This window comes from Takifugu flavidus, chromosome 18 (assembly GCF_003711565.1).
Source record: "Takifugu flavidus isolate HTHZ2018 chromosome 18, ASM371156v2, whole genome shotgun sequence".
Lineage (NCBI taxonomy): Eukaryota > Metazoa > Chordata > Actinopteri > Tetraodontiformes > Tetraodontidae > Takifugu > Takifugu flavidus.
This window is the reverse complement of record NC_079537.1, coordinates 10,350,308-10,371,694: the sequence shown is the minus strand read 5'-3', so window position 1 is coordinate 10,371,694 and position 21,387 is coordinate 10,350,308. Positions and strand designations below refer to the sequence as shown.

At 43.2% G+C, this 21,387-nt stretch overlaps 2 protein-coding genes across 6 annotated transcripts; both read right to left on the bottom strand.

Moving 5' to 3' along the window:
• Positions 1-558: 558 nt before the first annotated feature.
• On the bottom strand, positions 559-10,206 carry stat3 (signal transducer and activator of transcription 3 (acute-phase response factor)). 5 transcript variants are annotated; one of them, XM_057014285.1, is made up of 25 exons: positions 9,972-10,183; positions 8,753-8,857; positions 7,811-7,960; positions 7,321-7,564; positions 7,125-7,217; positions 6,935-7,016; positions 6,709-6,809; positions 6,431-6,582; positions 6,108-6,266; positions 5,814-5,906; positions 5,647-5,706; positions 5,532-5,561; positions 5,364-5,457; positions 5,231-5,278; positions 5,032-5,115; positions 4,604-4,702; positions 3,844-3,979; positions 3,698-3,750; positions 3,518-3,612; positions 3,247-3,386; positions 2,950-3,168; positions 2,792-2,834; positions 2,275-2,334; positions 1,525-1,622; positions 559-1,454 (listed from the first exon to the last, which is right to left on the bottom strand). In XM_057014285.1, the coding sequence occupies exons 3-25, from the start codon at positions 7,936-7,938 to the stop codon at positions 1,411-1,413; spliced, it is 2,355 nt and encodes a 784-aa protein (XP_056870265.1). In that variant the 5' UTR covers positions 7,939-7,960; positions 8,753-8,857; positions 9,972-10,183; the 3' UTR covers positions 559-1,410. The 5 variants fall into 5 exon arrangements, with proteins under 5 accessions (XP_056870265.1, XP_056870267.1, XP_056870264.1 ...); XM_057014287.1 differs by having other exon boundaries at positions 8,786-8,857; positions 9,972-10,173; XM_057014284.1 differs by lacking the exon at positions 8,753-8,857 and having other exon boundaries at positions 9,972-10,206.
• A 376-nt stretch (positions 10,207-10,582) lies between these two features.
• cavin1a (caveolae associated protein 1a) lies at positions 10,583-20,879 on the bottom strand. Its single transcript, XM_057014291.1, has 2 exons — positions 20,071-20,879; positions 10,583-12,809 (listed from the first exon to the last, which is right to left on the bottom strand). The coding sequence occupies exons 1-2, from the start codon at positions 20,563-20,565 to the stop codon at positions 12,051-12,053; spliced, it is 1,254 nt and encodes a 417-aa protein (XP_056870271.1). The 5' UTR covers positions 20,566-20,879; the 3' UTR covers positions 10,583-12,050.
• Between the last annotated feature and the right edge of the window lie 508 nt (positions 20,880-21,387).

Here is a 21,387-nt window from a genome sequence, read left to right as displayed (position 1 = left end):
GAGGACTGAAAGAATGGAGAAGAGCAAGGCAGATGTGTATGTATAGATTTATGTATGGACGGACGTTTGTTTGGTCTGTCCTATCTGTCCCACAGAAGACTCCTGGAATTCAGCCACACTTGTGAGGATCTCGTCAGGACTGAGTTATGGTTGGAGAGGAAATGATTTTCCTCTGTAGATTAAGAGTTTTAAATCAGCTCATGTCCTGTTCAACCCATGCTGCCCAGAAAAGTCTGTTACTTCAATTTGTCCTTTAGCTTCTAGTGGAGCATGAAGCTTGTCCAAGCCTGCTGGTTTTTAATTGCTTATTTCCTAATTAATCTCTATTCAGAAACAATTTTGCAGCTTTAGTGGAAAAAAATAAATAAAACGCAAACACTTAACAAATGAAATGTTGTAGTATTGAGGCAACAGCATAGGATACACAGGTGTCAAATGGTATAAATATTAGTAGAAAAATCCTTTGAATATTATCTACAGCATATTTATGAGCATATTTGTAAGGCCTGAATGCTTTACTGAGAAGTCAGTAATTGACACGCAGAACTCAAGGCCACATTTGTTGCAAACTTTTTTTATTGCCTTCGGTCAAAGGATGAATTACAGCATGTTTTATAACAAAATTTGCTGAGGTTTTCTGTAAATGTCTCCCCTCCAAACAGGACAACTGGTTTGTCCTAAAATAGACTTTGTACGGTTTACTTAAGCACATCTGATAGTGTGTAAATGTAGGCAATATCAAATTTGCATATTTACAAAGAAAGTGAGATCCACAGTTTTACAGTATGCTAGTGGCAGTGACACAACACTACTATCAGATGCAGCTCCACTACAGAGCACAGGTCAGGGCAAAATCACTCCACTTAAATAGAATTTTCTTGGATTTCTACATTTCAACCTGATTTTTAAAACAGAACAAATTCTAAATCCCAAGGAGGAAAAAAAAAAGTTAAATTAAGTCAAGGATGCATTGAACATGGGTTCGATTACATTTGGCAGGGAATCGGAACACAACACATTGAAAAAGTACACAAACTGCATCAAAACAGTCAAAGGACACTCAGAGATCATGTAGCTTATGCAACAATTATTGTTATATATATATATATTCATAATAAAAATAGAAATTAAAACATTATCCTAAATTCAAATAAAAGAGGCAAGAACAGTTTCAGAAAAATAACCTTTCTGCAGACATACATAAAGACATCTAAGAGAGAAGTTCTGAGCAAGTGCTTGTGAACAGCATGATCAGTTTACAAAGGAAAAGAAATGGAAAATCATTTATTTCTCTGTCATGTGAAACTATTTTAATTTACACAGGGACAAGATCAATCCCGAAGATCAATCATAATCAACTCCTCCTGTAGATCCCTCTCAATCACAACAAAGATTGATGATCTTAACTCTTCACATCGGTGATGATGCTACCTCCATTTCTAAAGTCAGAGAATCTGTGGGGCAAAGACACAAGTCAAAGCACCGTTTCACCAAAAAAGACGTGGTATTTGTGACGACACTCACCCAAATGTCCTGGATTAGCATCTGCGTCATTGTGCATCAGAGAGTCAAGTGTGCGAGGTGACATGGGGAACAGGTCGCTCGTGTTCCCAGAGTTTGTGCTGTGAGAAAGCAGAGAAAAGGGGAGTCTTTAGATAAACGGCTGGAGGGTTTACTGTCAGTTTACTGTTCTTGTTTGGTTGCATTGTTTTTTTTGTAAGCGTTGTTATTCAGTTAGCATAACCCAGCACTCGTGTTAGTTTGGAATTAGGCCTACAAGGACTGGATTACAAATTGAACAAAAAAGATGTCTGTATAATATCAATGCAAAAACTGAGAAAGATGATGACAGTGTGTTATATAAGTGCTTTCATTTTAAGGCACATTTAACGACAAACTCATTTTAATTAAAGCTATTGTAGCAACTTTAAACAGTACGGCGTAAAAATATAATTACTCAGATTAAACAAATCATTTTTTGTCACTAACATTTTCTGCGTTATAATGAATTCAATATTATTAATTTTTACTGATAAAATTTTGCAAATAACATTGGTAGAGTTCAATTATTTTGTCACATAATCGTGGTGCAAATATCTGGAAGGTCAATAAACACAAACAACACGGAAGGACGAAATGGCAGGGAAAGGAAGAAAAATGCCATCCAAAAAAATGAACAGTTAGGTGAGGGTCTCCATCAGCTCCCCATACTCCCCATACAAATTGACAAGACGCACACAGAGCCCTACATGCCCCCTCCCCCAAGACGCCTACCCAGGGAATCCGTTCCCAAGCAGCTCACTCTCCGGCAAGTCCATGAACACAGAGGGGCACCTACAAAGACAGGTCAGGATCTCACTCACAAAGCTTCACATCACACAGCTAACCAGACGATGACAGAGCTGCCTCTGCACGAACGCCACCAATGTTGCTCAGCCTGTCCGGAGTCCCTCCAATTGTTTTTATCCATATAACTCTTAGAGGGATATTTGCTTGTACAATATTTCTCCCCATTCCCGCTCGGTTTTGGGATTAAGTCAGATGATCAACATCTATCAATCAATAATTCTACCAAATACACGCTCACAATGTGATGCTTGACTCATGCTACATGGGGGGCCACAGTCCTACAAGAACTAGACTACGATTCTGCTCTTAAGTGAAACAGACGGAACGCACAATCTTTATAAACACAGGTTCAAGTCCATCTGAACTTCAGTTTTGTTCTGTATTGTTTTAAACAATTAGCAAAAGGTCACAGAGTAATCTGTGCTGTAAGAGCGGTACTTACGGGGTAACACAGATGAACTTTGTCTTTAGGTAGGGCTGAATTGCTGGATAGAAAAGCAAAAATAGAGGCGGTTAATACCTCAAGAAAAAGCAAGAATCCAGAGCAGTGACGTTTATTGTGAACTAGAGTGTGACCTAAGGAACATGCCAATGACTTACTTCCTGTGGGGTCCCCCATCTCTTGTTCAGGAGCTGCTTCTGGTCTGCAGTATTTCCCAAACGCTTCCTCTTTGGGGATGTCGGGGTAGAGGTACACGAGTGGAGAAACTAGGATATTAGTAGCATCCATAATCTTGTAGCCCATGATTATGTCGGCAAAAGACATGTTGTTGAGTTGCTGTTTTGTGTAAGGCTCCACCGACTGGATCTGGGTCTTCCCTGTAAAAACGAGGAAAGCTCAGTCATGACGGAAAAATGATTGAGCCCATCGCAGCAGCTGCGTCTAGTAATACTAACCACTTATGTCTTTCTCTACCCATGTGAACGTAATGCCCCCTTCTTTACTGCTCTCGCTAAAGCGCAGCAGGAAGGTCCCAGGAGGTTTTGGACTAAGCAGTGCCCTCTCTCTCTCCTTGCTGATAAATCCCATAATATACCTGTAAAAGAACAACAGGGAATAATAGAAAGAGAATTTTAAAATTGGAACAGCTGGCTGGTGGAGGGAAGGGGGAAAAACCTGCAAATTCCAAAGACTGCTGAGTGATTTAGATGGCTGTAAACATCTCACCCTTCATTCCACAATGCCAGGATATATTTCTTCACCAGGTCAATAATATTGTCCAGCCACACCCAGAAGGAGAAGCCTTTGCCAACCATGTTTTCCTGCAGCAAGGAAGGAAAAACACTATTCACAATGAAGCACAACAATGCTCAGTAGCAGACCAGACAGTATTTGTTGATGAAGTACCTTACAAAACTTTGCCCAAGTGATCTGACAGCCAGAGTAATTTACACACGGCCCTGCAACAACAACAGAAAAACAGCTAATTACACCTCCTGTTAATGATTGATGCAGAGGTAAATGCTGGCGGGACTTCTGAAATGAATCCTCACCTAATAGTTTCTCAGCCAGTGTGGTAAGCTGTTCAATTGTCAGGCCTCTCTTGGTGGTGGACGAAAACTGCCAGCTCAGCACCTCGGCTACCTGGTCCCACGTCCCCACTGGGGGCTTAGTGAAGAAGTTGACATTCTGCAGAGAGAGAGAGAATGCAGGCAACGTGAAAACAAATATCTTTCTCTCGCTGCAAAACTGTAGCTGAAAAGTCTACTGTAGATCAGGGGTCGGCAACCCAAAATGTTAAAAGAGCCATGTTGGACCAAAAAAAACAAAAAACAAATCTGTCTGGTGCCGCAAAAAATTAAAAGCCTTATATAAGCCTTATTATGAAGGCAACACATGCTGTAAGTGTCTATATTAGCAATATTAGCCTTCTTTCTAAATGATAAGTAGGCTACAAATACATAATGAGCATTCAGGATTAAATGTTTATGTTCCCTGCAGCATCCTGGAGAGAATGATGCACCACGTGGCCACTCTGCTGTACGATGGTGCTTTAAGTTTAACCTCCATTATAATGAAATGTTGAAATTAAATATTTATTATCCACATGTTTACAGCAATGGACATCTTTAAGAGTGTTTGTCATGTTTTTCCTCCTACAGAAATGATATTAAAACCAAAAATATGTTCACACCATCTTTTTCCATTTTCATATTTTTGAAAAAGCTCCAGGAAGCCACTAGGGCGGCGCTAAAGAGCCGCATGCGGCCCTGGTCTAGATTAATGCCGTTCCAGCAGAGGATGCTGTTTTACCTTTGGGTGGTTGGTGAGCATGTTGTACCAAAGAATGGAGGCCCAAGCGTTGGGCATCTGGCAGATGTTTGAGATGACCACCACGGGTAGGGAATGAGTCTGCATGTTGGAAAGGATAGTTCAGTATATTTACAACAAATTCTCTTTTAAAAGAGGTTTCACTATTTGCAACAGCTAATCTAAAACAGATTTTAGATATTCTATGACACAACATCCTCAGGATGTGCCTCTAATAAGATAAAGCTAACATCTAACATCTAACAGGTATCTAAAATCAGTGACCTGATTGGTGTGAATGATTAACCCTGAAATGGTTGTCACCATCTCAGCTACAAAGTTTGCTTGACTCTTTCATTTAGGTGGTAAATTTGTCTGCACAAGAGCAATAGATTTACACTGTAGTTTCCTTTACTCGTATTTAAACTGACCTCTAAATCGATCTTTAGCCCTTGGTGATAGACTTCTGTCTCAAAAGTGATGAGATGGAGCTCCTCTGTGACAATCAATGAGGCCTAGAGAAAACACATGTGGTGTTAAAAGGACACATCTGCTGCAGCAGGACAGTGAAGAAGACACACAAGAGGAAAGAATGTAAAATGTGCTGGGTAATACTACTCCAGTACTTACATCGCTGTTTGTGCGGCCGCCATTACCGCACCTCTGTTCTCTCAGGGTCTGTAACAAACAGGGAGTCAGGTCCTCACAGCAGATTTTAATCACAGATTCGATGAGCGTCAACCAGACCGGCATAAGAACTCACCAAATGTTTAAACTCTGCCGACAGGCTGCCATTGTTCGACTCTTCCATGTTCATCACTTTAGTGTTGGTGCCGAGGATATTAAACTTCCGTGATCTAAGTCAAAGGAGTTTTGTTTTAAGAATCTTACATGGTCATAGACAATAAACACGAGGTTTCTAAAGGCTTACCCTCGAATTGAAGCCACATCTCCAGATTCCCTGAAAAATACGGATAAGATCAATAAAGCACCACGGTCATCTTTTCTCCTTAAGCCTTTACGTCCCTGATATAAAACATACTTACTTGTCAATACAAACTTTAATTTTCAACTGATAGTTGAGTTCTGGAAACTTGACCAACAACCTGGAGGAACAGACAATAATAGACAGACAATAAACAGACAGACGAAGTTTATAGGCTGAAAGGTGGCTACATTGTTCCTGATGTCTGTTAATAGGAAATCATCTCACCTGACTTTGTTTGTGAACTGCACTCCTGTTTTGATGACCAGAGGTCTGTCTGGATGCATGGGCATACAAGGCTGCCTTTCCACAACAAAAGCACTAGAAGTGGATTGAAACATGGCAAATGGTCGGGATTACTGGTGTTAAATGGTCCGATTCTGCAATGACCCACAGCTTGTTCGCTGAGCCTTACTTTATAAAATACAGATGTTAAAAAGGGGTCAACGGCTTTGTGAAATGATTGGGTCGTGAGATCATCAGCTAGCAACTTCTCAAGATACCATTTTAATACTCCAGTACCTCTTCATGAGGTTCCTGAACAAGTCCACGATCTTTTCCTCAAGGGCGGGTCGGTGCTGAATGATGGGGTCTCCTTTGTAGGACACCTTCTGCTGCAGTTCCTCCAGCTTCTTGATCTGCTGACGAATCTGGAGCTGAGACTCTGCCAATGACGTGATCCTAAAGGGGAAATAATGCGGATTTCAAGGTCAGATGTTGATGACGTGTCAATCTGTAGCGTGAAAGTGAACAGTATCACATCATATCAGAGGGGTTTCACTTTTCGATTAGGATTTGAGTCAGTTAATACTGACGTTAATCCTTTAGCGAGGTAAGAAAGTCACCATGTTTCAAGGCGATCCAAGCAGATGTTAGGTGGACCTCCTATGCAGGCAATCTGTTGCCGCCTCTTCCAGTCGGCTAGTTCTTCGTTTGTCAAGTTCTTCTGTACGTAGTCCATGGCAGTCAGCAAACCTCCCAACTCTGTGACTATTTGCTGCAAGACAGCGAGAACAGAAGAAATTAAATAGAGAAATAATCATTTTTCTCTCCAGATGCCCAGTTTTATCTCCTGAGGTAAATGCAGTTACACGGTTGGTATTCATAGACTGCAGACACCCACCCTCCTGAGCTGGTCTAGGGCACTCAACATTTGCTCAAGCTGAGCCATCTTCTGTCTGGTTGCAGATGCCTGGCTGTTGCCATTGAGGTCCTGGGACAGCTCTAGAGACAAAGCGGACGTGTCAAATATCAGCAACTAAATGTATTGAATCTCTTTTGCATCATCCATGTTTGTCTGAAGGCCAAAATATGATGACTAGCATCAGGAAAAGGTAATTACAGCGTACCTCCTTGGCTTTTCAATGTCTTGTAATTGAAATCAAAGTCATCCTGCAGGTTTTCAAGCATTTTCATCTTCTGTTCCATATCCTGAACAAAAGAAAAGGTGATGGTGATTTGAACACGTATAGCGAGGGGAAAAGATTTCTTAAAAAACGTTAGCGCTTCATATAGGAGTGTTAAAAGGTGGAATCTAACCTGCACCCGCTTCCTGATGTCCTGAAGGTTATGCTCCAGGATCTGCTGCTTCTCAGTCACAACTGTCCCACTGGGATTTGCAGCTTGGCCATCCTGTAAGAAAATAAGCATCAAGCATTTTAACGCTTAAATAACTTAAAGATTATAACATCAATGCTTCACAAACTTGAATTTTACAGGAGGAGCTTTTCTCTACCTGTGCCGCCGTGGAGGCGGTCTGTAGCAGCCTTTGCTCCTCCCACAGACAGCGGGCGACAATGCGAGCAATTTCCATGGGCTTTTCCAAGTACTTGCTTTGTAGATGCTGTTTAATCCTTCGCAGATTGTGCTGGTAGAGTACATTGTTCTCCTGCAGGAAACGGCTATATTGCTGGTCTATTTCGCCCAAAAGGTTGTGGAAGACCAGTGTAGCATGTGACTCCTTGTTTGCTGCATAAGCCCTGTAAACGACAAGAAATAATTATTACAACGTACATAGGATACGACTCATTGCTTAAGTCTATTTTTTTAATTCTCAATAAGGATTTTCTCAGTGGTGGATTACTCAGGTGTATCCACATACATTACTTCCTTATTTAAAATGATCTGAAAGTATCACAGTGACACAGTGTTAGCCAGATTAGAGTAAAGATATTATTATGCCACAAAAGAGGCTTTTATTAGGGCGAAATTCAATAGATTCATACCAATCTTGACTTTCAATCCAGGGGGCAAGGAACTGTCGTAGTTCCATGGGGAAACTGTCACTATACAAGTGGTAGAGTTGCTCCAGATATCTGGTCTCCAGCTGCTGTAACTGGTTCCACTGGGCCATCCTGACACACGCCTCCTCAAACCTTAACAGAAAAAAAACTTGTATTTCAATATTGGGTTAAAGATTTGCTTGATTTTGCCAAACATATTCTGGTAGTAACATTTGTGTGTGACTGTGCAAAAAAGGTTTCTCCGGAAAAAGGCGATTCATTTCCTGTTTAGCTTCACACGCTGTCTCCAGGAACTACAAATCAAATGTGTAGAATGTGTCCCTGAAGAGGGCAAAATTACATTTCCTCTCAAATGCACTTCATTTCGATGAAGAAACCAAAACTCCTTTTGTTGGCTATTAAAAAAACAATTCCCTACAGTTCAGACTTTATGCTTTTTTAAGACAGAACGAAAATTGAAAATGGTTTCTGTATGACAAATGTTCCCCTTTCTGCAATATATAAAAGTGCACGGTATCAATTTCGAACCCTCAGAAACCACAGTTGTGACAAAGGAGTGAACATTTGTTGATCAAGTGAAAAAGTTACGTCAGTGAAGTTGATATATCCATTTATTTATTAAATCCATTTTTAAAAAAAGGCTACGTCAGACAACTTATTGTATAATTAACTCTGTACTTTAATTACGTGTTTGCTGTGTACAACACGGAATAAGAGAAATGCAGCACCAGTCAGGAGCGACGAATAACACAAAATATGTTTCTAAATGTGATAAATATGCATGTAGGCAAACAAACTTAGGTGAATTATAGAAGCACACACCATGATATTTGGTATAGTGGCAGAAATCCAGCAAGTCCCCTAAATTACCTTAAAATGGGTAAACAATATGAACAGGAATTGTGGCCAATTTAAACATCTTACCGGCAGGCCACTGAATGAGGTCAGAAATTATACCTAGCGTCTTCATCAATTGCTGGGACAACCCAGATCAGTCAGGTGTTGTCCCTCATATTCTAGTAAGAATTTCTTTGAAAAGAAAAAACATATCGTCATTATAACCGCTTTGTAGGTCCCACTACAAAATGATTTTCCCACAGTGCATTTCCCCTATAGAAGAATTGTGACGTGCGTAACAGTGTGCTTTTCTAGTAAATGGTAATTCCCGTGGTACCTCACTGCACATGCATGTCATACACAAACTTATGTATCTAATAATTCAATAAATTATAAATAAGCCCTACTTTGAATGTGAGGGTGGTTTGAAACGTAGTAGGGTCATATAAAGGGGTTATTTTGGTATAACTGGTCACCAGCTTGACAATATTTTCACTCTCTCTCTATATATGTATTCCTACGTATTCCTTTTTTATGCATTTTTTTTAAATACTCTTTTTATCCTTGGTAGTGTAACCCTCCGAAGCTTCCTGGTTCTCCATTTAAAAACTTTATTACACTGGCATTACAGCATGTGTGGTGCAGACCAGTTAAATCCTCTGGTGAGTCCAGTCATAAACCACCACCTGCCCAGTTGGAAAGATCAACATCACCTATAAACCTGTAAACATGCAATAAATGAATCCAAAAATATCATCATGTTATTCATTAACCTTTGCAGGATGGAAAATTGGAAGGCTGCAGGGTGGCAGACATGTTGTGCGGCGGATGGGATGGAAATGGGCGTGGCCGAGAAAGGCAGCGCCAACAAAACAAAACATTGACCCAGAAATTCAGTCAGGAATTCTTCCAGTAATAAGTTTCAACTACCATAGAGCTGCAATCACCATCCGCTGCCGATCGATTACTTCTAATCAATTCACAAGATTTTTGATCAGAAACTACGAGGTTTTCCAATTGATGCGTTGGCTGTCACATTAAATGTCATCCGAGTGTAACAAGAATTGAGGCGAATTAGAAATGAATCCCGACTGATTCTACTTCAACAATTAAAGCATTAAAACACAAAATGGCTTCTCCAAGTTGTTACATTGTTACAAAGGTGCAATAAAGCTCCGTTATTGAGGTCAGTTCAACACCCATTAATGGCAGCATAAAACATTCGACCTAGAATCGGCAGTAAAAAAAAAAAAAAAAAAAGACCAACTCATAATTGCCCAAAGCAGAAGTCATTAAAATCGCTTACCTTTCTCTTTGTGAAAGTTTTATCCGTAAAACGTATAACTCGTCACCTTAAAAACTGTGGCAGTTACACTACCCAGGCGACGCTTTTGGATATCTTACAACAAAATGGATAATGCGGTAACTCGGTGATTATCTTGCAGCGCAGGACTTTGTCGCGTTTCTCGGCGAACTCGACTCCCACATTGCAGTCTTTTCCACCCTCCTGAACGTAATTGACATCTCACGCAGCCAATAGTTTTCGTTACATTGACCGTAGCCAATCAGAATAGAGATAATGGGAACGAAGGGCGGGATCTAAGGTGTGTAGGCTGAGGCCGTCCTGTTCTGCGCTGTCGCAACGGCGCTGTTCCACCTATTACACCCTCCCCTTCAGGGGACGCCAAAGAAGGCCTTTTTCCTAGTCTGCTGCAGTGGGAGGGCGAACACCTCAACGTAACAGCCAGCCTGGAAGTCATCTGATTTACTGGCAGGCATGACGTCATCAAGCATTTAATAACAGAAGAGCTGTTCAGTATTGATCTGTCCAATATTATGTCTAGGACAACACAGCATTTTAATGTAACACATTATTGCGTTGGCGGACAGAACAATGAAGTAAAAATGAGACACGGCTTAATGGTCAGAAATATTTTATTTATACTGAAAATGCGAAAGCGCATCGAAGTGTTAAACACAAATGCAAGTTTATCGCCAAAGCTTTTGTGAGTATTTGTTAATAACATCAAGAGTGACTGTAAGAAGTTGCTCACCACTATAGCTTCTTAAAAAATATTAGCAATGTCGCTCAAATTACAGTTTGAATGACCAAATGGAGAATCCTCTTCCATTTTCAGAACTGTAAAACAGGACAAAATATACATAATGACATTTCTTAGACAAGACTAATGACAATGTAGATTGTCAATTTGTGGAAAAAAAATCAAGTCGGTGTTAGAAGACTAATCAAATTCATTGTGTGATGTCTCGATGCTTACGTACTGACACATATACAGCATTTGAGCAAAATATCAGTATAAAATGAACAAGTTTGCACATCTATTTGTATGGGGCTTTATATTTACTTTCATCCCTTTCTATAGACTACCCTAATCTTAACTGATGTACCATTCAACTTTGATTCATACCTTACCCTTAAAAATACTGCCATAAGGTAGCCAGACACCGGTGAGTGAAATCCCCAACTAATATAAATGTACAAACACACACAAACAGAAAATGAGTGAGAAAACACGCTCCTTTATCATCTCTAGTATTCACCCAGCAAAATACTCAACACTCAATATAGCGATACATCGGGATGACGCTACTTTATAAGCTTTGTGTGCTCACATTAACACCTGATATTACTGTCTATCCAACACTGAGCTACATCTAATGGTCATTTCATATTAAGAACTGTAGCAATTTCTGAATAGATAAGATCATGCTTTTGAATGTCATGGTATTTATTGGAGTCAAGCAATTTCTACAAGTGTACAGTGTGTATTCCCGTGCTGGCTGCATTAAAATAGTGTAAGCACGACCTACTCAGAAGTAGACAGACATCAATCTTAAATCACAATTTTCTACTTTTAATATATTTTAATGCTAAATGTACAATAGAACTATAGCCATGATGACAAACCAAAACATTATCTTTTCTTTTTTTAAATCTTTTACTTTACTCCAAGCAGATCACACTGAAACCATCCGTAGAAATCCAGCCAAAACGTCCTATTACCCTTCTTTGGACACCCAACATGGCAAATAGTATAAAACACATGACATTTGAAGTATATGCATAAGGTTTGTTTTGTATTCTCATTAATCACTTTATCAACACAACAAAGAGCACGTCTAATAAGTCAGTCTAAAGCAACTTAAAGCTATTTTTTTTGCTTTTTTTTAAACTGTGTTTTCCCTATTTCTATGCTGCAGTGAAGCACATGTGACAGATATTTGTTTGGTATTACAAAAGAAAGTGAGGTGCCATTAACTGTGATCATGTATCGAGTCCCTGTGACTAAATCTGTGTCCTTGTTGACGAGACTCCGTTCCTTCCATCTTACTCTTATTCCCACTGTGGCAGAGGTGGGATGCTTCATTCATGTTGGGCCTTATTTGCGTGGGATGCCTCCACCACGACCAGGGAGTCCTCTGTCACCTCCAGCAGATCCTCCATCTCTGGGCTCTCAACGCTCACAAGCTCATCTTCATCCACCTCCACATGCACACCCAGGCCGTTCTCTTCCCCAGGTTGACCCTCATCCTTGGTCACTTCCACCATCTCTGTGGTCTGCAGCATTTCTTCTTCTCCTTCGCGGATCTTCTTAACGTGGAAGGTGAAGGGCGGCACGCGGTACACGGTGGTTTTGGAGCGGGCGTAGACCGTGTGGTCAGGAGTGAGAGACTTCTTTACTTTGTCTTTGGAGCTCTTCATCTTCGCCCGACGTTCCTGGTTTGGAGTCATGCGGGTTCCGATCTTGCCAATCTTCTTCTCCAGGCTGTGCTTGGTTTTTTCCAGGTTGTCACGGGTTTTCTGCCTTGTCTTCTCCAGGTTCTCACGGGTTTTCTGCTTGGTTTTCTCGTAGTTCTCCTTGGTCTTTGTCTTGGTCTTCTCCATTTGCTCTTTGGAAAAGGCTTTCTTGATGTTGTCCACTTGCTGCTTGGTGCTGCGCTGGAGGCGTTTGGTACGAGACTCCTCAATAATCTCTTCAATCTCCACCTCTTCATCAGAATTGACATTTCCTGGGAGTTGATCTTGTCCCTCCTCGGGTATTTTCCCCAGACCTTCCGTGACTTTTTCTTCAACAACTGCCTCCTCTTTGGTTTTAGAAGTCTTTACTGGCTTCGCCTGGTCCTGAGGGAATAAGACCGAAAGAAAATAATCAAAAATTATGAAGCCATAACCAGAGTAGAATAATCGAGGTTTGACATTTCCTACAATATCAGCAGGCATCCTGAATGTGTTGCATGCTATTAATTAATGTCAAAGCTTCACGTGTCATTTAAATGCCCAAGCACGTGCCTCACTGCTGCGTTAGTGCAGAGTGCCATCTAGTGGTCTCTGGCACAATCGAGCCATGCATTGCACATCCAAAACCCCTTTACATTTATTCTAAATCTAACCGCATGAGCTGGTATAACCAAGTGTCTCGTACAACATACCTCCGCAGTCATACTGAAACTAGAAGACACAGGCTGTAAAATCCTGCCGCAAGTAGATTTTCTGTCACCGTGTTAGTGTGTCTTAACAACTGTGACATTTTCAGGCTAAAAATAAATGTCAATTGCATCTGACAAGAATGAATCACATTTCACATGAGAACCTCCATTCTGGTTTATCTGATCTGTTTGATTCCAACAGGGTAACCAACATTGCTGCCCCCCCTCCCTATAGTTGTTTTTCTGAGCGCTTCATGACTTTCCCATGCGTTATGAACGGCAACAAGGACAGACCCCTGCGTACCCTGAACAACATGTATCCTTTGATTTCATCGAAGACCTTGGTGACTGATATGTGGCTTTGAGCCGAGCACCTCGGCCTCATCTCTATACCCTCATAAAATGGATGTTTCCTCCTTATCTGGGGCTGGTGTGTGTTGTGGGTGAGGCCAACCTGCTCTGTATGGGTTTATTTTCAGCTGGCATTCCCCTCTCTCTGAATTCCACCTACCGTTCTCTGGCTACCTTCCACAGCGGCATTCGCTCGTACTAACATGTGTCTTTCTCCAACCAACCATGCTGCTGCACACCCCTAACCCCTCCACATCTATGCATGCACACACACACACAGACACACTCACTGAGCAACAGATAAACACAGAACTCTGTCTCCATGGCAACCACCTGCTCATGCCGTCTCCACCGGGTGGTGAAATTTAGCTGGATAAACAGCTGACATCTCGGCAACGAATTACCAACATAGCGTGTTGTGGACATATGGCAATTTAGCTTAACTCAATACTGCACCTGCTTTGCAGGCCTGCATGTGGAACCAAGAGAAGCTTAGCTGCATTTATTTCAATTTATGATTAATTCTGGGATACTCCTGGATCCATGACGCACACTGTTAAGCTGAAAAAGTCCAGACTCTCGTAACATTTTACAATTTCATAGCAAGACTGTGAAATACTGCGCAAACTTGCACAGATTTCTTCTTTTTACAAAAGGTTGTCATGTGATTGCAAACATCTATCTAAATGAATTTTGTGTCCCTCTCTGGTACAAATGGAGGAGGGAAGACAACATTTATCTCTCATAGATACAGACCCCTCCAGTGTGAACAAACCACGGTTATTTACGGGCTTTTCCATTAAGGCGCCCTGTGAATGTGGGTCTGGAATTACAACAACCTCAACAAGAAGCTTTTATGGGCAGAGGAAAACCAGCAGTGAATCTTGGAAACTGTCGATGTCACTTTAGCCTGTTAGACCGCTTTGAATTTTTTTAAAAAAGCCAACAAAAACCTACTAAACTTTTTTGCACTGTGTCAAAAGCACAGCTTGCGTATGCATGTGTGTAACCTTGTATGCTCGACACTAATTAATGAATTTGTGTGTTATACTTATCGCATGAGAGTGGAATCTTCTAACGTGTTGACACTTGACACGTATCTTTGTGGAAGGGATATTATCAGTTTTCCACAGGCTGATTACCGAGGAAGAGCCTGTGAGGCTCAGATTCATTAGTTCCACAGTTCCTCCCCCCTCCCATTTACATCAATGGAAAGACTGTGTGTGTGTTTGGAATGAGTCATACCTGCTGGAAAAGACTGAAGGAAAAGAGGGATTTCCTCTGAGGGGGTGTGTGCCTGCATGAATGTGTGTTTGAGTCGCCCTGACAAACCCAGAACTGTTCGAATTGCACCAAAACCTCCAGCAGGCCGAGACTCTCAACACAGAATTACCTTGACAATAACACAATCGTGCATAAAACCACAGTTTTGTTGCTGCGTCTGTGTTTAAATCCACCGCTCTGTCTTGAACAAGGCCAGGTTTCACGGAAAATGACATTACTTCCTGTTACCATGGACAACACAGCAAACATTGTCATCAGCCTGGCGCTTCGCTCTCTCTGTTATGCTCTCTTATACTCTAACCAAACCCTTGAATAACCACAAACAGGCATAGATTGAATCTGACTTTTCCGAATTCCGAACGATGAATAAACTTTGTTTTCCAGTGATTGGAGGGAATCGGTGGACTTATTTAACAGTCAGGGCTCAGACCTCTCCACAGGGCTGCAGACATTCTGCAGCCTCCAGGCTCACAGATAAACACACGGACAGACACAGTGTGCTCACGGCGTTCCTTTTTGGGCCGTGTGATGAAAGGTTCCACTGGTGAGTCACCGCGGCAGCTGTCTGATCCTGTCCAGTCCCTGGACTTGTGCACTCAGCTTTCACAATGAGTGATATCACGGGCCCCAGTGACGCCTGCAGCACGCTGACAGATTGACATGGGCTAGAGTTGGGGGTCTGCACGTATGTGGCCCGTAAGTGCAGAATTTGCTCTGCTTTGATACCTAAAAATTGCCTGAGGCTAATTTAAGCAGGGTAATGTTCCCTGCTCATTCATGTTTATGTTCCTATTCCTGCCCCAACAACAGACAGGCCCTCGGGTGCTTTTGGAAGGATGTGTCTGTTACAGCACAGTAATGAATAATAAATTCATTTTAAAGAGGCTAATTTGTCTGCTTGAGAACAACTATAATATTTCTCTGGCAGCAGAAAGACCAGCCACCCTTCCCACGATACAGTCTATGGAAAGAAGGCCTGTTTTCCTGTCTTGCAACATGGTGACGTCACACCAAAGGAAGGGAGTTCCTTGGTTTTCCTCTCACAGTAATTTGTGACTTTCCACGTGGGCACCTAAAGGAAGGGAGGGCATTTTCTACACTTTCCCCACGTACGTGAGGCTGAAGCCAGAGAAATCCCAGGGTCAGATCAGTGCAAAGGCAGAAAATGTTCTTTTCCACTCAAAGTGTTTGTGAACTAGAAGCTAGCACACAGGAATAAGTTATATAACACTTTTCCCTCCAATATCGAGGCCCATGTTTGCAGAAGCCTTCGGTAAGCACAAACATTCCTTTGTACTCATGTAAGAGGAATGTTTTTTTTAAAAAATAAACTGTTTAGAAACAGGGTTTTTTTATTTTATACCCCGTGCAAACTCAAATGACCTAAAAGGAACATGTGATGTGTGGTTTGAGAAAGTGCTAACACTTTAATGAACCTAGACGAGCACGAACGCTAGCAACTGACTACGAGTACAAGTACAAATGTCCATACAGTGACTGTGGAACATTCACTTTGCGATCGTCTCTCAACATCCAGGCGCATGCTGAGCCTAATCCACAGGCTACTACACCTCGGGGAGCATCCTGGCACCGTGTCAGCGGCAGCCAATAAGGCAGAAATCTACTGACAGGAGGAGCACGCTGTCAGCAGAGATACACCCGCTACCTTCACATGAAACCAGAGGGCTGTAGCCATGTCTCTGACACTAGTTAAAAGTTATAGAGTTTATACTGGGGGCACAACAGCAGCCAAGACAAACACACATACAAGTAATCGATGAATTCAGACTCCTGCGATGAAACAGAACACTCGTCCATTCCATAGCAATACTGCGGGTGTATTTATATTCATAGGCAACATAGCAGTTTCCTTTATTACATGTCTCGGATAATATGGCCGACATTTTATTTGGTGTTGCGTGAGATGCAGGGTGTGCCCTCAGATCTTGGAATAAACCTGCCGGACGGTATCTGCAGCCTCCGCCCAGCTGCGATGTGCGGCGTGGACACATTTCTGTGAGCTGGCCAACGCGCTTCGTGACGCCGACCACTGTTCACCAGACCGCTGTTGAATGGTTTTGTCTGCCGCTGCGTTCTGGGACTGTGCAGCGAGGCAGCCGGCCGTCTCGCACGCAGCCGGGCACGTCACATTCTGCCGTGTTTTCAGGGCTGACCTCGTTTGAACTTCTCCCCGGGAGCTACGAAAGCACATCAATCAACTCCAGATGACATATTCTGATACAATATAGAAACAAATGTAATAATAGACCGAATGTATAAACAGGTTTGCCAGAACAAACTGTGCACGCTCATAGTGGAGGCGTGGGGGTGGCCGCAGTCACGCAGTCAGCATTTCCACCTCTGAGAGACGCAGGGCAGAGTGTTGTATACCTGATCTGGACCCTAACCGAGGGTATAAAATTAACCCTGCACAAATTTGCCAAACCTAGACTTTGTGCTTGTGTGTTTGAAGTAGATGGCCTTGTTAGTTAAAAGGATGGTAGAGGCACCACCTTTGTGTTACTGAAACAGGAAATGAGGTGAATAAGAGCAGATGGGAGCTCAGCAGGAAATTTCTTTCATTACGGTTGTTTTCCAGACAATAAAGAGGTATTATTTTAGTGATAATGGCGCTGTGTTGCACTTTTCAACATGCCCTGACATCCCTCGGTGTTCCGACCCTGATGCTGGTGAATAAATAATCGGTTACGCGGCGAGAAGAACGCCTGTTTCCTCTCAAAATTCTTCGATTCTCACTTTAGCTGCTGCTGAAGCTCTCCGAGAGCCAGAATCTGTTTGCTCTGAAAATAGTCAAGACTCTTGGATAAGTACGACACAATTTCACAGTAATCACATTAACCACCCGGGAACATGGTACGGCCCCATTCGGCCAGCCCGGGAACGCAGCGGTGAAATGTGGAGCCTCCCAGATATCCCAGATATCAGGGAAACGAGATGAAAGCCAGACTGGATACTTGGTGGAGTGAATCATGAAGTTAGACATCTGACTTGGATAAGAACCACATAAATTAACAGTGGGAGTGTTGGTGGGAGAGGGAACCAAGAAGAAAGGAGAGCTATTTGGCATGTTGGCAGAAGAAGAGATGCCGGCGGGATGAGTCACGATCCCAACTTGGTGCTGCTAGTTAAATGCTAAGTGGTCCTGCTGGTTCTGACCAATGTGCTTGTAAGGAGATGCCTGTCTCCAACTGAGGGCGACATAAAAAAAAACAACTAACATGCAATAAAAGTGATTTGAATGAAGCCTTCCTTGAAAGAGCTGAAAAACTATTTCCACAGAGGAAGACTTGTGTGCTGCAATCTGAGCTCTAAACCTTCTGCAAGCCCAAGGCAGAATTAAGTAGGCTGTAACTGAGAACTTTTACATCTCTCTGACAGGGCTGGCCATATGGGTAACACTGATCTGCAGCCAAACACACCCTAATTCCACTCGCCCACATCCAAGTCCACACGATTAAACAGATAAGGTGTATTATGAAGCATAGCAGTCGATGCTATTTCTGAGCGAGCGCAAAGATTCATGAGTGTTTTCAGAACTACGTGCAAACGATTGGGTCAGGCTCGTGACTCCCCAGTGAGCTGCGTGATACCCAGTCCGGACATGTGTATCTAGAAATAGGTGTGGAGGCTTTGTAGCCTTGTGGCTAGTGAAGCAAACCTCCTGAAACATTAGCTGCTACTGAGAAACACACCCAAAGCTGGGAGGAGCTGTGCTGTGCCATGTCGAATGATTGGAGTTTTAGCTTTAAAAGACATTTACAAGAGGAAAAAAAAATCAAAACGAGAGGAAAATAAACCTAAAAATGTAAACTCAATAGCCTGGAATGGTTTGAGCTCTTCTTCACTGCATTTTAACATCTTCCTACCATGTGATATGCAGACTAGTGCCATCTACTGGCGCGGCCCGGTTCTGCATGCGCAGAGCTGCTGGTCAGTTTTTCCACTGCGTTCAGAATCCAGAACCAACTGGGGGGTTTCTGCTGGATGGCCCACCTCAGCCCAGCAACAAACCAGCCAGACCAAACAGAGCTGGACCGAGAGGTTTCTCGGGGTTTCTTTTGAACTCCTCAGGCTAATAAACGCCAACTCAAACCAATTAGTAGGCGGAACTGGCGCCCACCACGGCAGCAGCTGCCTGTCAGGATCTGATAATCTCTTTAAGTCAACACAGATTCGCTAGCTTTGCGTTAACTGGTGTCACTTCTTGTTGTTACTTCTTCGTTGGTCAAGTCAACAATTTTACAGATTTGGGGTCAAAGGTCACGCGCTGCTTGTGTTCAACAGGCTATTTGCTGTTGGTGATGAGATGAGAGGCAAACCTGTTCAATACTGCTGAAGAACTCATGAACGCGTCCGCGGCCGTAGGACGCACGTGTGGTCAAAATGTCTTTCCTGCCCCACCCTGCGGGGTAATTAAACAGCATCACTGCGAAGGTCCTGGGTGGATTCTCAAAAACACCCGCTCCCTGACTACACACTCGCCCTCCAGATTCACATTGTGGTTCAAAGGTAAAACGTGCACGTGCTCGCCGTGGGTCAGTTTAACTGTCCGTGGGTAAATAACGTCCTGTGGGTAAATAACAGCTGGCGGCATAAATCTGCCCCCCCACTGTCACTCAGTTATGTCTTTATGTGTCTTTGGTAAAGATTTGTCAGTGCAGGGTTGGGCTGGGCTGGGGGGGGGGGGGGGGGGGGGGGTGAGGGTGGGGCAGCCTTCACGTGTCTCCCTCTCTACTGCACAAACATCTGTGAAAAGGGAGCGGTCCTCCATCTCATGTGGATCAGACCAAAGATGAGAACACGCATCTCTCCTCACAGATTCTCAGGTGTGAAATACGGCACCAGATTAGCAAAAGGGTCCACATGATCCAAAGTCTGGCCTCTCCTCCCCATCTGTCCTCGCCAATTTATTTTTCCACGAAAAAACAAGCGCTCCCTTGGTTAGTTAGAGGTCCCGCATGGGGGAGGAAAGAGAGGAGATCTTTGTAAACCGCCAGTTGAAGGAAAATGTGACTCCACACACGAGGGAAAGTGAAGCGTGGAGGCTTTGCCTGCTCTCCTCACCCTCACAGTTATTTTCCTTGCAGCCAACTCATGCAGCAGCATGAGCTCTGCTCCTCATCGCTCCCCTCTGTGATAGCAGGAATGTGACACACCTCTTCCACGGATTGTGCATAAACTACGATAAAATCCCTCTTAGTCCCACATTTACAAGATGTTTTCTATCATTAGTGATAAGGCAGAACAAGTACATGCACATTCTGGGAGGACCCCCCACACACATGCGCACGCACACACACCTGGTAGAGGAGCACTTTGAAGTTGCGTCTCTTCAGAAGCTCGTTCTCGTTGCTCTCCAGCTTCTTGATCTGACCCGCCTGCTTCTCCAGGTTGCTGCGCACCGTCTTCACGTTGACGCTGACCTTGCGCACCTTCTCCAGCATTTTGTTGACCGTGTCGGTGGTGCCCACGTGGTTCTTGGACAACTTCGCCAGCTCCCCTTGGATGTTTAACACGGACTTCTCCATGGCCTCCTGCCGGGCCTCCAGCCCATTCTGGGTATGCTGGATCTGGTCTACCACCCCGATGATCTTGTCCAGCAGAGACAGGACCAGGACGCCGTTCGTCTGCGCTTCACTTCTGGCTCCAGGGCCGGAGGCCGGGTCCCCCTCCTCGGCTGGGATTTTGTCATCCACTGCTGGCTCTGTGGCGGCGGCCACCAGAGCCACTTCGTCGTCATCGTAAGGCACCTCTTCCAAGACTGCGTGCTCCTTTTTGACACCTGTATCCGCCATGGTTGCCGGGTCCACAAACAAATGGTCTCCAACGATCAGCACAGATAAAAATACACTTGTGAAAAACGACCTGCACGCTGCCCCGACCTCGCTCTTCTCTACTTTCCTTTAGCTTTAAAGCTACTCTTTCCACCACTTGTCTGCCTCTTTCTTGTCTTCCTGTACGATTCAATGTACTTTCCACCCTCACCTCACTCTCTCTCTCTGATCTGCTCGGGATGCCAGCCAGCCAAGGGGAGTTGGGCCTCTCACAGCTGAGGTATGTGTGCCAGACTCAAATGCCTGTGCTCTCTGGAATCACCCAGGCAAACTTTTCCCTTCTTACAGCCTGCCACTATCCCTCCCCTGGCTCTCCCTACTGGAGGGGCTCCACCCCATTTGGTCCCCACCTATTGAACCGGAGCACCACCAGGAACCATTTGCCAGTCATTGTAGCAAACCAGGGTGAATGTCTGACAAATTTAATTTCTACAATACTTAATAATCTAACTTATATTTCAAGTTTTCATTGTTATGATCATTCATTTTCATTCATAAACAAAAATCTCGGGAATGTTCTGCGCCCAGAATACGGAATGCTGCCACCCACTGTTCATAAGGAGAACTGCAACTTTGAAGCAGAGATGGCAGCTATTTATGAAATCGCGCACGATATGACAGAATTGCATATGATTTTTTATTCTACAAATAGAAAATTATAAGTTTTGCATACATAATATTGGAATCGATTATCTTAATCATATTATACACAATAGCCCGAGTGTTATCAGTACCTAGCTTACACATTTACGGTATCAAGAGCGATAAACACTATTTCAGAAC